Genomic DNA, 16,707 nt, shown 5'->3' on the forward strand with positions numbered 1-16,707 from the left:
CAGAGGGAAAGCTATTAGGAATAATTAAATAATGAAGAATACAACTTTTGGTTTTTCATGCTAGAAATCAAACATAGTTCCAGTTATTTTGTTATTACTTCAGTCTCTTTTTGATACAGAAAACGCAATCTTCAGGAGTATTGTGACCGAGATATGACAGAATATTGAGAGTGACTGAAGGACGTGATGAGAGTAGATCAACCAGTCTGATCCACTAAGCAGCAAATTGCTGAAAGTGAACAATCAAGACACAACAATGAGGAAACAGATAATTGTAGACTGCGTGACTCATAAGCAAAGTCCTGCGAACAAATGAAGAGAAAACCAGAAATAGAGCAAAGCTAATATCAAGAACTAGTAGTGCATGTTGTCTTCTTTATTTTATGCCTTCTTTTTCTTCAGCTGCAGTTTTACAAGTTATATCAGTTAATACCATGTTTGGCAACTGTAAAAAAGTCTTATTAATACCAAATGCCTTTATATTTAAAGATGTGAAACAATTACTAACAAAGAGATAGAGGGGCTGGCCAGTACTTACCTCAGCTCAGTACAGCCGATAGAAACACAAAAAACAACCGAAAATTTAAGCTCCTAGCTTTCGGAATAAATGTTCCTTCATCAGGGAGGAGAGAGGGGAAAGAAAGGGAAGAAGGGAAAGTGGATTTAGTTACTCACAACCCAGGTTATGAAGCAACAGGGAAAGGAAAACAGGGAAGGTAGCAAGGATGGAGGCATGGTTGTCAGAGGGAAGCCAAAGATATTCTACTGCAGGTACTGTGCCAGCTTCAAACCAAAGAGGATGCATACAGAAGTAAAGAGGTGTATAGTATAAAGATGTAGGATGGAAAGATGCATGAATGGCTAAAGAGGAAAGGGAAAGAGGAGAAGACTGAAAAGTAAATGGGAGTGAGGTTGTTTAACGTAGGTTTAGTCCAGGGGGATGGCGGGATGAAAGGATGTGCTGGAGTGCAAGTTCCCATCTCCGCAGTTCAGAGGGACTGGTGTTGGGTGGGAGAATCCAAATGGCACATACAGTGTAGCAGGTTCCTAGGTCCCTAGAATTATGCTGGAGGGCATGCTCCGCTACTGGGTATTGGACATCTCCTAGACGGACAGTTCGTCTGTGTCCGTTCATGCGCTCAGCCAGTTTAGTTGTTGTCATACCGATGTAAAAGGCTGTGCAGTGCAGGCATGTCAGCTGATAAATGACATGTGTAGTCTCACACGTGGCCCTGCCTGAATTTCACCTGGTCCTTCTCCAAAACCAAAGCCACCTTCCTGGATGTTGACCTTCATCTTGTTGAAGCTCACATCCACACCTCTGTCCATATCAAACCCACCAACAAACAACAGTACCTTCACTTTGATAGCTGCCATCCATTCCACATCAAACGCTCCCTTCCCTACAGCCTAGGTATTCGTGGCAAACGTATCTGCTCCAGTGACGAATCCCTCAACAATTACACCAATAACCTGACCAGTGCTTTCCTCTCCCGCAACTATCCTGCAGACCTTGTCCACAAACAGATCTCCCGAGCAATACATTCCTCCCCGTCCAACAACAATATTCCTACCCTCAGACCACACAGAAGCATCCCCCTTGTCACCCAATATTATCCTGGCCTCGAATACATCAATAAATTACTCCGCCAGGGATATGACTTTCTCAAGTCAACCCCTGAAATGAGATCATCCCTTGACAAAATTCTCCCCACACCACCCAGAGTTGCCTTTCGTCGTCCCCCTAACCTCCGTAACATCCTTGTTAAACCCTGCAATATTCCCAGACTACCTTCTCTACCCAGCGGTTCCTACCCCTGTAACCGACCCCGCTGCAAAACCTGCCCCATGCATCCCCCCACAACCACCTACTCCAGCCCCGCTACTAGGAAAACATACACAATTCAAGGCAGGGCCACGTGTGAGACTACACATGTCATTTATCAGCTGACATGCCTGCACTGCACAGCCTTTTACATCGGTATGACAACAACTAAACTGGCTGAGCGCATGAACGGACACAGACGAACTGTCCGTCTAGGAGATGTCCAATACCCAGTAGCGGAGCATGCCCTCCAGCATAATTCTAGGGACCTAGGAACCTGCTACACTGTATGTGCCATTTGGATTCTCCCACCCAACACCAGTCCCTCTGAACTGCGGAGATGGGAACTTGCACTCCAGCACATCCTTTCATCCCGCCATCCCCCTGGACTAAACCTACGTTAAACAACCTCACTCCCATTTACTTTTCAGTCTTCTCCTCTTTCCCTTTCCTCTTTAGCCATTCATGCATCTTTCCATCCTACATCTTTATACTATACACCTCTTTACTTCTGTATGCATCCTCTTTGGTTTGAAGCTGGCACAGTACCTGCAGTAGAATATCTTTGGCTTCCCTCTGACAACCATGCCTCCATCCTTGCTACCTTCCCTGTTTTCCTTTCCCTGTTGCTTCATAACCTGGGTTGTGAGTAACTAAATCCACTTTCCCTTCTTCCCTTTCTTTCCCCTCTCTCCTCCCTGATGAAGGAACATTTATTCCGAAAGCTAGGAGCTTAAATTTTCGGTTGTTTTTTGTGTTTCTATCGGCTGTACTGAGCTGAGGTAAGTACTGGCCAGCCCCTCTATCTCTTTGTTAGTAATTGTTTCACATCTTTATATGAGATTTTCCATTAATTAGTTAGATCATTTATATTTAAAGAATCTTCTGTGGTCACAACATGGTTTTTCTTATAATTTTGTTTGCTAGGACTATGAACAGTTCTCATACTTTAACTTAGTAATATAAACAGTATTAAATTATTATCATAACTCATGATATTTTTCTTTGTATCTTAATGGTGTTATACATAGAACTTTCACTGACATGAAATATATATTTACATTTTTCTGTTATGTAGGTACACTGCCATCTCGCCATTTATTGCACTTTGTTGTGATACTGTGGGGTGTGCTTGTCTTTTGTTTTGTTTTGGTGGTGCTTGGGATCATCTGCTATTTATTTATTTTTTAACGGACGGTGATATGTGCTTCTTTGTGAGTGTAAATTATTATTCTACAATGGTACAGTGGTGAGTGATGTAGGCTGAGTGCATTGTCTAGTTTATGTTATATTACTTTTGTAGTGTCCAGGGAAGTTGTTCTTTATGTACTGTATGCGTACATTATCCAAAAAATGATGACTTCATCATTATCCTCACAGCAGACAAGGGATCTACTACTATGGTACTTGAGTGACAAGAGTATGTAAACGAGGGTCTACGTCAGCTGTCTGACACTTCTACATTCAGCATCTTCATCAAGATCCTGTCCCTGTGATACAAACTGACCTACAGTCTCTCCTTAAAACATTAGGCTCCTCACAAGGACTAACACCTCAATCCATAGAACTTCTTACCCCACACTTCTTCTTAAGACCCACAAACCAAATCGTCCTGGGCATCCCACAACTGTTGACTAAAAGCACCCAAAGAATGTACACTATGTGATCAAAAGTATCCAGACATCTGGCTGAAAATGACTTACAAGTTTATGGTACTCTCCATCGGTAATGCTGAAATTCACCCTTAGCCTTGATGACAGCTTCCAGGCATACGTTCAGTCAAGTGCTGGAAGGTATCTTGGGGAATGGCGACCCATTCTTCATGGAGTGGTGCATTGAGGAGAGGTATCAATGTTGGTCGATGAGGCCTGGCATGAAGTCGGTGTTCCAAAAATCCCAAAAGTGTTGCATAGGATTCAGGTCAGGACCCTGTGCAGGCCAGTCCATTACAGGGATGTTATTGTCGTGCAACCACTCCGTCATAGTCCATGCATTATGAACAGGTGCTCGATCATGTTGAAAGATGCAGTCGCTATCCCCAAATTGCTCTTCAACAATGGGAAGCAAGAAGTTGCTTAAAACATCAATTTAGGCCTGTGCTGTGATAATGCAATGCAAAACAACAAGGGGTGCAAGCCCCATCCATGAAAAACATGACCACACCATAACACCACTGCCCCCAAAATTTACTGTTCTCACTACACAAGCTGGCAGATGACGTTCACTGGGCAGTCACCAAACCCGAACCATCATCAGATTGCCACATTGTGTACAGTGATTCACCACTCCACGCAGCATTTTTCCACTGTTCAATTTTCCAATGTTTACACTACTTACACAAAGTGAGGCACCATTAGGCATTTACCGGCATCACATGTGGCTTATGGGCAGGTGCTCGACCATGAAATCCCAGTTTTCTCACCTCCTGCCTAACTGTCATAGTACTTGTATTGGATCTGAACGCAATTTGGGATTCCTGTGTTATGGTCTGGATAGATATCTGCCTATTACACATTATGACCCTTGTAACATTACAGGACATATTGGGACATATTGAAGTATTCGACACTGTAGACTTTTAGGGGATGTCGATACAGATATGCAAAATGTAAAGGGAAACTTTGGTGATGTTTAAATATTGTACTGTGTCAATATTAGGACATTTTGCACACAAAGAACAAAAATAGAATTAATGTAAATATATATTAGTGTTAGTAACCTATTTTCATTCAATTTTGTAATTATATTTCATTTTGTAAAAGAAAGACTCACTGTTTGCTGTAGCTCTGATTAATTGTATAAATTATCAGTTTTGAGCTAAATTATTACGTATAATATGGACAAGATACTTTTAAAAACTCACCAGCTAAAGAGAAAGTCTGTAAATGAACGTTTAATGCACACTTCTGGAACTTTCTATGGAGAAATTCTATATTATGATCGCAAAAATACGAAAACTGTTTCATAACCTAATTTCGAAAGATGATTTGTATCAAGAAATATTGCTAAAAAGATTTATTTACGTTTTCAAACACGATTTAAATCATTTTACATATAAATAGTTGTTCTAAATCACTCAAGAAATATCCAGAATCAAATGTCAAGATATTTCTGGAAACATCTATACAAATCTGGTGAAGGTTATCCAGAAGCTGGTAGAAAAATGTTATAAAATCTATTTGGAAATTATGCTTGTAAGAATTTATATGTACTGATCCTTTTACTTACTTTAATCTGTACTAAAATTCTGTAATGTCTAATTTAGTTTTAAGTCGTGAATTGCTATCGTATTGTAAACAAAACATTGTCAAAGCCTCTCATTGTTTGGAAAGATATTAATACACCTAGGAGTTGTCAATTGCCAGTTCGGATATGCAGTGCGGTTAGCTCTGAGAGTCAGTTGTTGAGTCTGTCTGTCAGTTCTGTTTTTAAATAAACGTCTGTAATGAAGAATTACTTGTTGTCGTCAATATGAACTCAAGACCTTTTGCACGAAGCAGACACCTCCTAATGCAACGTTTTAATTTGGTTGAGGAAGCTGGGATCGCTATAAGTGCAAACAAATTGAAGTGGAACGTTTTAATTTGGTGTTGAGGAGCTGAAATGTTATAATTTGGTGGAGGAGCTGGGATGTTTTAATTTGGTGGAGGAAGCAGAGGATATGACGACCACCCAGTGATTCTTCAAAATAAAATACGTCTCTTCTGGGATCACAAGAAGAAAATACGTCTGTTTTGGGATCACAAGAAGAGGATATACGACGGACCAGTCATTCTTCAGAAGTAAATACGTCGATTCTGGGGTCACAAGAAGAGGAGTGAATCAACCGAGCGAAACCATCCTGGAATTGAAGAAATTTCGCAAAACACGGACACCAACGACCGCCGACGGACACTAAGATAAGTACCTGCTTCCTAAAATAATGTATTGACAGCGGTGTAGCGAGTACACCTATTAGGGAAAGTGCTTCTGACAGTGTGGGAATGTTGGAAATGTTAAAACAAATGTTTTCAGAGTTAAACTCGAAGTTGGATAACACAAACTCGAAGATGGACGATTCTCGTGCCGAATTACGTCAACAAATTGAACAGACACAACAACAGATGGACAGATCGATTTCGAAATCAGAAATAAATTCAAATACAGAACAGATTGCTCACACTAATCAGGTTCTCGAAGAATGGCGAATTACTTTTGAGTCAAACCAAAAAGAACTTAGTTGTCGTGTGGACACGGTTGAGAGCAAAATTTCCGTCCTTGAAACTGATTTAAGTAACGAAATTTCAAATAACCAGTCAAAACTTAAAAAAAGTTGTTGATTTTGTAAATGAGGAAAATTCTCAATTGAGAAATGAATTTGACCAGACAAAACAATTTTTTGAAAGCGAAATTGAATCTTTCAAATCTGATTCTGACAAAAAGGTCACAGAAATTTGTAGTAGAGTAGGTAATGTCGAAAAAACTGTAGACAGAAAATTTGTAGAAATACAAGAAACTATGTTGCAAAAAGGTTTTAGTAATAGTTGTAATGGGGAAATTTTCCCATTAAAACTTATCCCGGTGACAAGAATATACACCCAAAAGACTTCATGCAATTCTGCAAGGAGCAGTTCACGTCCATAATGACAGATAGTGTTAAGATAAAATTTGTAAAGAAATTACTTGATGGTGAGGCGCTTTCGTGGGCCAATCAGAATTGTTCTGCGGAAATGTCCTTTGAAGATTTCGAAAAATGTTTTCTAACCAAATTTTGGTCTGAAACTGAGCAAACTCGAATCAAAAGTGAATTCTTGAATGGTCCTGGTTACAGAGAATCTGATGGGTCAATGAAAGCCTCTTGTGAGAAACAGTTGCAAAAATTAGTGCATTTGGATAAGCCATTTGATGAGCTAACTCAAATTGATGCACTAAAACGGAGACTTCCGAAAAAGAGTACAATGGGGTTTAGTATATGGTCCAGATGAGTCCATAGAACAATTCTTGAAATATGTGAACAAACTTGATAGAGCCTTTGAACAAGACAACAGATTTAACGACTTTGTAGGTTCATCACACAGAGGGTGGGAACCGAACCGTGGAAATAATAACAATAATATTGAACGAAGAAACTTTAACAACAACAGGGATAATTATAATAGCAATGACAGAAGAAAATTTTGGTAGGAATGATCAGCACTTTAATTCAAACAGAGAATGGGAAAATCGAAACAGGTCCTGGGGTAATGACATGAGAGAAGGTAACCCGAGGCAGGCAAACGACAGACATAGGCCTTTAAACGACTAAATGCTCCACTGGGAGTCTGTCAGTTTGGGGCAAGGAATTTTCAAAATCAGGCTAATTTCACCCGGAACAGACAGCACTATAATCAGAGACCTAACTAGTATAGACAGTAAGCTTATGATCGATCTGTAGATAGAGGTAATGAAAAAATTAAATTTGACAGGAAATTTTGGAATGTCATCAGAGAAAATACTAGAAACATCTGTAATAGGAACCAGGCTACCTTTGATGAAGTAGGCTTAGAAGATGATATAATTGCAAATTTATATAATCAAGAAGAAGCACCTAATGCTGAAATGAAAGGTAAGGATAACTTTGATAATTTTGGATTGTACAAACTTATGTGTGGTGATGTTTTAGATGTAAGTTGTCATAATGATGTTCATACTGAAATTTCTGGAAAGTCTGATATTCATGTGGATGTGGTTGGTGAAGATGGTGTTGTGAGTAATGTTGGTGATACTAGTAGTGTTTGTAGTGTAAGCTCAGGCAATGATGATGATAATGTTGATGTTAAGGCTAATGGTGATTATGTACTGGAAGATTTTGATGGTGAATTGGATGGAATAGTTTATGTTGAAGTTAAGGAGGATGTTATAAGCAATAGTGTTGAGAGTAGTTGTGCCAGGAACTCTAACTACATTCCACATGAGAATCAGATTGTGCCAGTTCAGCTTAGTAATACATCAGGAGACAGGGTGTTGTAACCGCAGAAAAGCCAAGTCTAAATGCAGTTGTTCTCAGACGATACACCAGAAATCATACGGGGAGATAGAGTTAACAGGGGACGCCAGGCGTGTCAGAGGGGTCACAAATGATAACGACGCAGCCAGATAGCCGAGGCGGCGGTCCAAGCAGCCAGGCAGCTGCGCGTGATAAGCAAGGAATAAGACTCAGCTATTAAGATAAAAAGGGCGCTCTGGGCAGGTCCCTTAATAAGCAATAACTTACAGTATCAACACTCTTGGCTAGAGGGAGAAGTCTGGGAGCGGAGAGAGAAAGAAAGAGGGCCCTAGGTGGGGACCGCACTACGTCATGAGGAGCCAATGAAGGGCTCAGGACGCAGTGCGTGACCATATAGGGAGAGGCCCCTCTACCCCTCCACCCAGCTTCTGAAGAAAAGTACTGAAGTTAATACTAAAACAATCCCTAATAAGGAAAAGTTGCACTCGACGCTACGTCATGCCAAGAGCTGGCGGGGTCGAAGGGGAAGAGCTAACAAAACTCGGAGGCACGCCGCTCCGGGGATCTCTCTCTCTCTCGGGTTTAGGCAGCGACGGTAGTCAGCGTGAGTAGCAGCTGACTTGGGCTGAGGGCGGGCTGCAGGCAGACAGTTGGAGATAGTCGCCGATGAGCGTTTAGGCAGCGACCGCGGGACTCTGACGTAGGGTGCTAGTGTGGGCAGCAAAGTGCTGGAAAGTTCTATCAGGCAGCCAGAACGGTGGAAGTCAGTCACCGTCTCTGTAATGGGCTTGGCTATTCTGTAGGTACAATCACTACACAGTTAGGGTGATCTGTATTCTTTATGAATAAATTAGAACTTTTATAACGTCCATACGAGTTTACTTCTACCAACATCCTAGCCTTGTACCTTCACACCAGGGAATTTAACATCTTAGCCAGATCAAAAGTCTCCCTCTCAATTAGGTCAACCGACTAATTCCCGTTTACGAACCGTGTCGCTCAATCCCTCGCAAAACCCACGCTTGGGACGCGACAAGGGGGGTTGATTGTGCTGATGCATCTGAGATTATTTTGAAATCTGTTTGGGACAAATTTAAAGATTACAGTGATGACAATGATGTTAAGATCAAATTAAGGGAAATTTGTGAACCAGTTTCTGCTTTTAAGCCTAATGAAATCATCAAACGGGGTACTAGTCAGGATGTGTGTGAGGTAAATAGTAATCCAGACATTCCAGTAAATTCCAGTAGACCTAGAAGTTTGAAGAAAGTATTGCCTAATAAAGAAAACCTAAATATGGAACAGAGGTGTGATGAGATAGCAGAAGATCTTTTGTATGAAGAACAGGAAGAAAGGGAAAACACCACTATTGGTAGTCCATACATAAAAATTACAGCTGCAGGTTGGGAAGGGTGTTGTTTGATTGACACAGGGAGTCCAATTAGTGCCATTTCAAGCAAATTAAGAGATATAATTAAGCATGATCCTGACTTTGTTGAATTACCAGTTGTTGGAATAAAAATTAGAGGCATTACCGGCAAACTGAGCAAAATTGTTTATAGACAGGTGTTGTTGTCCTTCAGTATAAATGATGTACAGTTTACTCAAGGATGTCTTGTAATAAGTGACCTAAATGAGAATGTACTGTTGGATATGGACTGGATATTAAAAGCTAATGCAGCATTTGATTGGGAAAAGAGTTTGTTTACCTTTATTGATCCTAAGACGAGAGTATGTTCCAGTACTGACATGTCGGTTCAAAACTGTGCTGATAAGGGAATTGAAATTAGAGACGTTACATTTTCTAAAGACAGTGGTTATTGTGTAGAGGAAATTACTGAGGATTATGATGATGGAGAATATGGGGATATAGTTCAAGAAAAATTACGGGAATCAGATAATTTGAACCAAGAACAGAAGGTAGAGTTAGAAAGATTATTGTGGAATTACTGTGATGTTTTTGATGATAGACCTGGCAGAGTAAAGAATTATCAATGTAAACTCAGATTAAAACCACATGAGCCATTCTTTATAAAACCTTATAGTGTACCCATTGCAAAGAGGAAAGATGTAGAAAAGGAACTTCAAAAGATGGAAGAGTGGGGCATCATTGAGAGAAGTAAGAGCCAATACAATAATCCTTTGGTAGTGGTTGCAAAACGTGATGGCAGTGTCAGGCTTGTACTAGATTCAAGACACCTAAATAAGTATCTGGAAAGAGAGACCGATCATCCCGAGAATATAGACGAATTACTTCATAAATTTGAAAGAATGAAATACATGACCAGTTTAGATCTCACATCAGGATTTCACCAAGTAGAATTTGAAAATGATTCCTGAAATTATACTGCCTTTTTGTATGGGGCAAGATGTTACCAGTATTGTGTGGTACCATTTGGGCTGAATGTCTCAGTAGCCGAATTCATTAGAGCACTTGACTTTGTTTTGGGAAAAGATCTTTTATCAAAATTAACTGTGTATGTAGATGACATTTTGATCACTGGAGAAACTTGGGAAGAACATGTTAATACTTTGAGGGAGGTTTGCAATAGATTAAGGAAAGGGGGAATGTCACTTAAATTATCTAAATGTAAGTTTGGTATGAAAAAATTGAAGTTTCAGGGGCACAGTATTTCTGAGGAAGGTATTTTGCCAGATCCTGAAAAACTCGAGGCAATTGCAAAATTCCCAATTCCAAAAACCAAGAAACAACTAAAGTCATTTTTCGGGATGTGCGGTTACTACAGAAAGTTCATTAGTACCCAAGCTCTAAATGCTCCAAGTCTTAACAGATTGCTGAAGAAAAACGCAATGTGGGTTTGGGATCAGGAATGTGAAGCTGCTTTTGAAGAAATAAAAACACAGTTATGTAACAGTCAAATTTTGTACCGTCCTGATTTAAGTTTCCCTTTTTGCATTATGGCAGATAGTAGTGATTATGGCCTAGGTGCTCACCTTTTCCAAGAAGTAAATATAAATGGGAAAATAGAACACAGGTCTATTGCTTTTGCTAGTCGAACCTTGAAAAAACATGAGAGGCAATACACTGTTACCGAGAAAGAGCTTTTGGCCATTTACTGGGCATTTTCTAAATTCAGAAATTATTTATTGGGAAACCAGGTAGTTGTCTACACAGACCATAAGGCATTAATTTATATTCAAGAATGTAGGTTGCATCATGGAAGGATTACCAGGTGGGCACTCTTGTTACAACAATTTAATTACTCAATAAAATATCTTAGAGGACCCGATAATGTAGTTGCTGAGGCTTTATCTAGACCACCTGTGGGGGGTGACTTTGAAGATGACAGTGGGGAATGTGAAAAAGAATTCAAAATTATGTATTTAAGAGGGGTGGACAATGAACAAGAAATCAGAGACATTTGTAATGACATCCGACGGAATCAGAACCACGATGAGAACTGTAAACTGGTCAAAAGTTATTTAGGGAAAAAGGGACATGGAAAAAGTGGGAGATTATTACAAAATCTACAAGGGGATTCTATTCAAGAGAAACAGTGTAGATAGCAATGTATGGAAATTATGTTGGCCTGAACAGTACATCAATGTACTCATCAAGTACATTCATGAAAGTTTTGGTCATTGTGGGATTCAAAAGTGTATCCAGAAAATCCAAGAAAATGTGTACTTTAACAACATAGCCAGGAGGGTTAGAAAAATTTTGACGGGTTGTGACAGGTGCCAAAGAGTAAAAGTATCCAACCAAACTTGTCGAGGATTGATGCAAAACATCTTACCAAAAGAACAACACGAGTTAGTCGCTGTCGACTTGTATGGACCATTACCGAAGACCAGAGGAGGCTATTGCTACATTTTTGTTATGGTTGATGTTTTTTCAAGATTCGTTAAGTTATACCCTCTTCGCAAGGCAAACAGTAAGGGCATTATTTCAAAAATCAGAGGAGACTATTTTGGCAGGGTTGGAAAACCTCAGAAAATCTTATCAGACAATGGGACTCTATTTACTTCTGGAGTATGGAAAGCTTTTGTTGAAGATGAAAATATAAGTCACATTCTTATTTCAGCTTATCATCCGTCAGGAAACCCTTCGGAGAGATACATGAGGGAAATTGGGCGATTCTTTAGAACCTACTGCAATACTGATCATGCTAGTTGGATTGACTATGTTGAGAAATTCGAAGATGTTGTGAACAGCCTACAGCATTCCTCAACAGGGTTTTCGCCTTATGAAATACAGTATAATAGCAAACCACCACATCCAATTAGTGATTTCATTGATTTTCCAGTCTGCAAACCATTAAGTACTCAAGAGAGAGAGGAAATAGTGAGAAAGACCATGAAATCTCAAGGTGATAAGAGGAAATGTAGACATGACAAAAGATTGAAGCCTACTCAATTTAAAATTGAAGACTTGGTCCTTGTTAAAACACAAGAGAAGTCTAAAGCCATCAGTGGTGAATTAAAAAGGTTTTTGGCATATACATTGGACCTTTCAAGATTCAGGACAATCCTCATCCGAATGCTTACCGTCTAGTCTACCCAAATTCTGGCAGACTGTTTGGTCTACGAAATGTGACCGAACTGAAATTGTATAAAAAAAATGTAAAAAAGTATTTTAGATAATAGATGTTTATAGACTTTTATATGTAATCTTACCAGGATATTTTTGTATACTTTGTTATGTTGTATTTATCTGATTCCTCAGGGGAGCATACATTCTTTGTGTGCTAAGTGTTTGGCGAGCACTAGGTCCCCTAGCTATGCAATTGTCATATTTCATTTTCGTATTCTGGCATTGCATCTTACACTTATTCTGTGATCCTGTATAATCAATTTTCTCCATCTGTCAGTCTATCCTCTCTTAGCTTTAAGAAATTATTTAGAGTAAATTTTCTTGAGTAATTAGACTTTAGAGAATTCAAATTTCTGTGTCCTTAAAAACTGGTCCACCGACTATTAAATACTTTTGCTAATGTTTAACTGGGTTTGACAACTGTATGCTGTATATTTATAGCGGACTGTGCTATTGCAGCCTGTGATAGCCTGCAGTGTATATGGAAACCATACGGACTGTGAAGATGAGACTGAAATACAGTGTGTGGCATTGAGGTATACCGACCTTTAAGGAAGAAGATCACCGGTCTTCAAGAAAGAAGACACCAAAGATATGTGTAAAACTTTTCTGTTTTGTAATGTAAGGACATCAACCCTTCCGTGTTTCACGTGGAAGTGCTGATGGGGGGGGGGTTGTGTAACATTACAGGACATATTGGGACATATTGAAGTATTCGACACTGTAGACTTTTAGGGGATGTCGATACAGATATGCAAAATGTAAAGGGAAACTTTGGTGATGTTTAAATATTGTACTGTGTCAATATTAGGACATTTTGCACACAAAGAACAAAAATAGAATTAATGTAAATATATATTAGTGTTAGTAACCTATTTTCATTCAATTTTGTAACTATATTTCATTTTGTAAAAGAAAGACTCACTGTTTGCTGTAGCTCTGATTAATTGTATAAATTATCAGTTTTGAGCTAAATTATTTCGTGTAATATGGACAAGATACTTTTAAAAACTCACCAGCTAAAGAGAAAGTCTGTAAATGAACGTTTAATGCACACTTCTGGAACTTTCTATGGAGAAATTCTATATTATGATCGCAAAAATACGAAAACTGTTTCATAACCTAATTTCTAAAGATGATTTGTATCAAGAAATATTGCTAAAAAGATTTATTTACGTTTTCAAACACGATTTAAATCATTTTACATATAAATAGTTGTTCTAAATCACTCAAGAAATATCCAGAATCAAATGTCAAGATATTTCTGGAAACATCGGTACAAATCTGGTGAAGGTTATCCAGAAGCTGGTAGAAAAATGTTATAAAATCTATTTGGAAATTATGCTTGTAAGAATTTATATGTACTGATCCTTTTACTTACTTTAATCTGTACTAAAATTCTGTAATGTCTAATTTAGTTTTAAGTCGTGAATTGCTATCATATTGTAAACAAAACATTGTCAAAGACTCTCATTGTTTGGAAAGATATTAATACACCTACGAGTTGTCAGTTGCCAGTTCGGATATGCAGTGCGGTTAGCTCTGAGAGTCAGTTGTTAAGTCTGTCTGTCAGTTCTGTTTGTAAATAAACGTCTGTAATGAAGAATTACTTGTTGTCGTCAATATGAACTCAAGACCTTTTGCACGAAGCAGACATCTCCTAATGCAACGTTTTAATTTGGTTGAGGAAGCTGGGATCGCTATAAGTGCAAACAAATTGAAGTGGAACGTTTTAATTTGGTGTTGAGGAGCTGAAATGTTATACCCTCTTTAACTGTTGGTGATCTCTGTTAGTCAACAGACTAAATCTTTCCTGCCTCCGATTATTGAAAATTGTGACTGTAAATCTAATATATGATCAACAAGAAACTGACAACAATATTCACCAACTCTACATTATTTTCATTCCTTTAGACACCTATAAACATTCAACATGCAGAGCACTGAAGATATCAATATATGAATTAATTAAAATGATAATGATTTGTCATTAATTCAGTTTCACAGCTAACAACCTCATAAAGGTACTGAAAATCAATAGCAATCATGTCTTAGCTGTTTTTTTACACACACACACACACACACACTGAATGCGATGTCCTTTATGTAGACTGAATTATAACGTTTCCATGAACCCATCTGTACTGAAACTCAAATTATATTGAAAATTTTCAATATTTACACTGGGCGGCAGTTTATCATTTGTGATTTATAAATTGAAATTTGTACTGTCTGTGTTCTTTCTCTTTCTCAAAATTGAATTCTCTTACCTAATGGATCAAAATGGACTAAAAAATGAGAATGATAACCTAATCATTAGCACAAACAACCTTAATGGTAATTACAAAACAAAGACTGTAAGACTGTGAGGCCACTGCTGGGTGTGCCTTACTAAGGACACCAGCATGTGTGGAGCTTTAATCACAGGATGTGCCCTACTAAGAAAATCAGCGACAGCCGATCCTACACTTCACACTGAGAAGTGAATTCTCAACCTATGAGGATACAAAATTCAGCTGAATTAAATATGAGATTTTTTGTAAATATTAGAGATTTGAAACTTTCTGTTTTTTTGACATGCAGGAATGAAAGAAATATTTTAATCAATGAACAACGGAAGGATAAGGAATCGCTGAATCACTATTCATGTGGATTTAAATGTCGAAAATACAGAAAATTAAGCTGCAGCAAGAGGAGAAATTAAATAAAAGAAGAAGACATTCATCTTTAATATATATTACACAGCTGTTAGTTTTGAAAAGCCAGAAAGGAGAAGAGACTTAGCGAAAAGCAAGTCCTCATCATTCTAATTTTAACTACGAAGCTCAGAATTTTGTCTTTCAGACCGCATTATCCATATCCCTACCTTGAAAGGGGGAGTAGTTAGGATGTAATCACAAAAGAGTTCACAAAGACTTGCAGCCATTTCCACAGGAGTGCCATCCAGCATCAAAACTGAGACACTGCTGGGGGAGTTCAGTTTTGGCTGGTTGGTTACAGCTATTGTGGGGTGTCAGTTGTAGTTGCAAATATGCCTACTATCTATATATTGTATCCTTTTTTGCTTAGTAAATAGTATATCCAAAATTACTCAGTGATGATCTGAAATGAATCACTACAGAGTTCTCTTGATGAAAATTAACCCACTTCCCAGTCGCAATAGCTGAGATAGCATGATCTTCCACCCAACATCAAGTGTGTCGCATCTCCTCACACCATGATACACCTTTGAGATTTTTGCAACACTCAAGGCACTGATGCAGATTGTGGTGATAAGGAACAGTGCGGTGTCATCTCTTCTCCACATGTTAGCCAAATATTGGTGATGAAAATTTCTTCTACCAGCAGAATTTGAACCAGTAATCTCCGAGTCAAGCATGCTTAATGACATGGTTTATTTACATGATGATAAAACTTACCAAAATTTCTTCTATATTTCAAATCAAACAATGCTTATAACCTTACAATCCTTTTTTAAAGGAAAATATGATAACTCCAACTTTTTAACAGTATAAAGCCAGATAACATACACATGGCAGAAAAACCTGATGACCTTGTATTTCATTTTTCTATCAACGTGTTGTGTGAATGTAACTAGTCTGTAGGAACAAACCTTGACTACCTGGTGTGCATCTGCAGTACTGTCTTGCCAGAGCACATAGGCTGGTGGGGCATCTGCCTTCTTTGGGGAAGAGGTGAAGTCTCATTTGACTCAGTACTAGAGTCAAGTTGATAAATTTCTATAACACATGTTTAAAGCAAATGAGAGTTTGTTAATACTGCTTATTACACAGTTTTATATCTAATAATCCAAGCAAATTTTATTGTGACATAAGAATAATTATTAGAATCTACATATAAAATGTGTACATCTAAAACAAGACAATAATATCATTTTAATTTACTTCATTTTATAATTAAGTGTAGTAACCATATTACTCTACATAGATATTTGGAAATGGTCTAGCAGCCCATAATTATATGCCATAATTTTTCATTAAAGTTCTTCTCATTTCACCTCAAATTACATGTAATACATATACTGTGCAGCATTACACAGAGATAATAACACCAGAGAAGTAGAGTTGCTACTCGCCACATAGCAGAGATACTGAGTCGCGATAGGCACAACAAAAAGTTTCACACAATTATAGCTTTGGGCCATTGCCTTTTTCAACAGCGCACACACACACACACACACACACACACACACACACACACACACACACACACACACACACACACACACACACACACATATATATATATATGAGAAGGTAGTGGCAACTGGGTGGGGGTAAGGACGAGGCTGTGGTGGGGAGGTGGAGGGACAGTATGGTGGGGGTGGTGGACATTGATGTG

At 38.5% G+C, this 16,707-nt stretch overlaps 1 protein-coding gene across 1 annotated transcript in view; it reads right to left on the reverse strand.

Annotated features, from left to right (window-relative positions):
- Window positions 1-16,707, reverse strand: part of LOC126297629 (Down syndrome cell adhesion molecule-like protein Dscam2) — a 340,086-nt gene that overhangs the window by 16,992 nt on the left and 306,387 nt on the right. Inside the window, exon 29 of the mRNA XM_049988691.1 lies at window positions 15,968-16,085. Within this exon, the coding sequence (XP_049844648.1) occupies window positions 15,968-16,085 (118 nt within the window). The remainder of the gene's footprint in view (window positions 1-15,967; window positions 16,086-16,707) is intronic.

Source organism: Schistocerca gregaria, chromosome 1 (genome assembly GCF_023897955.1).
Source record: "Schistocerca gregaria isolate iqSchGreg1 chromosome 1, iqSchGreg1.2, whole genome shotgun sequence".
NCBI classification, from domain to species: Eukaryota; Metazoa; Arthropoda; class Insecta; order Orthoptera; family Acrididae; genus Schistocerca; species Schistocerca gregaria.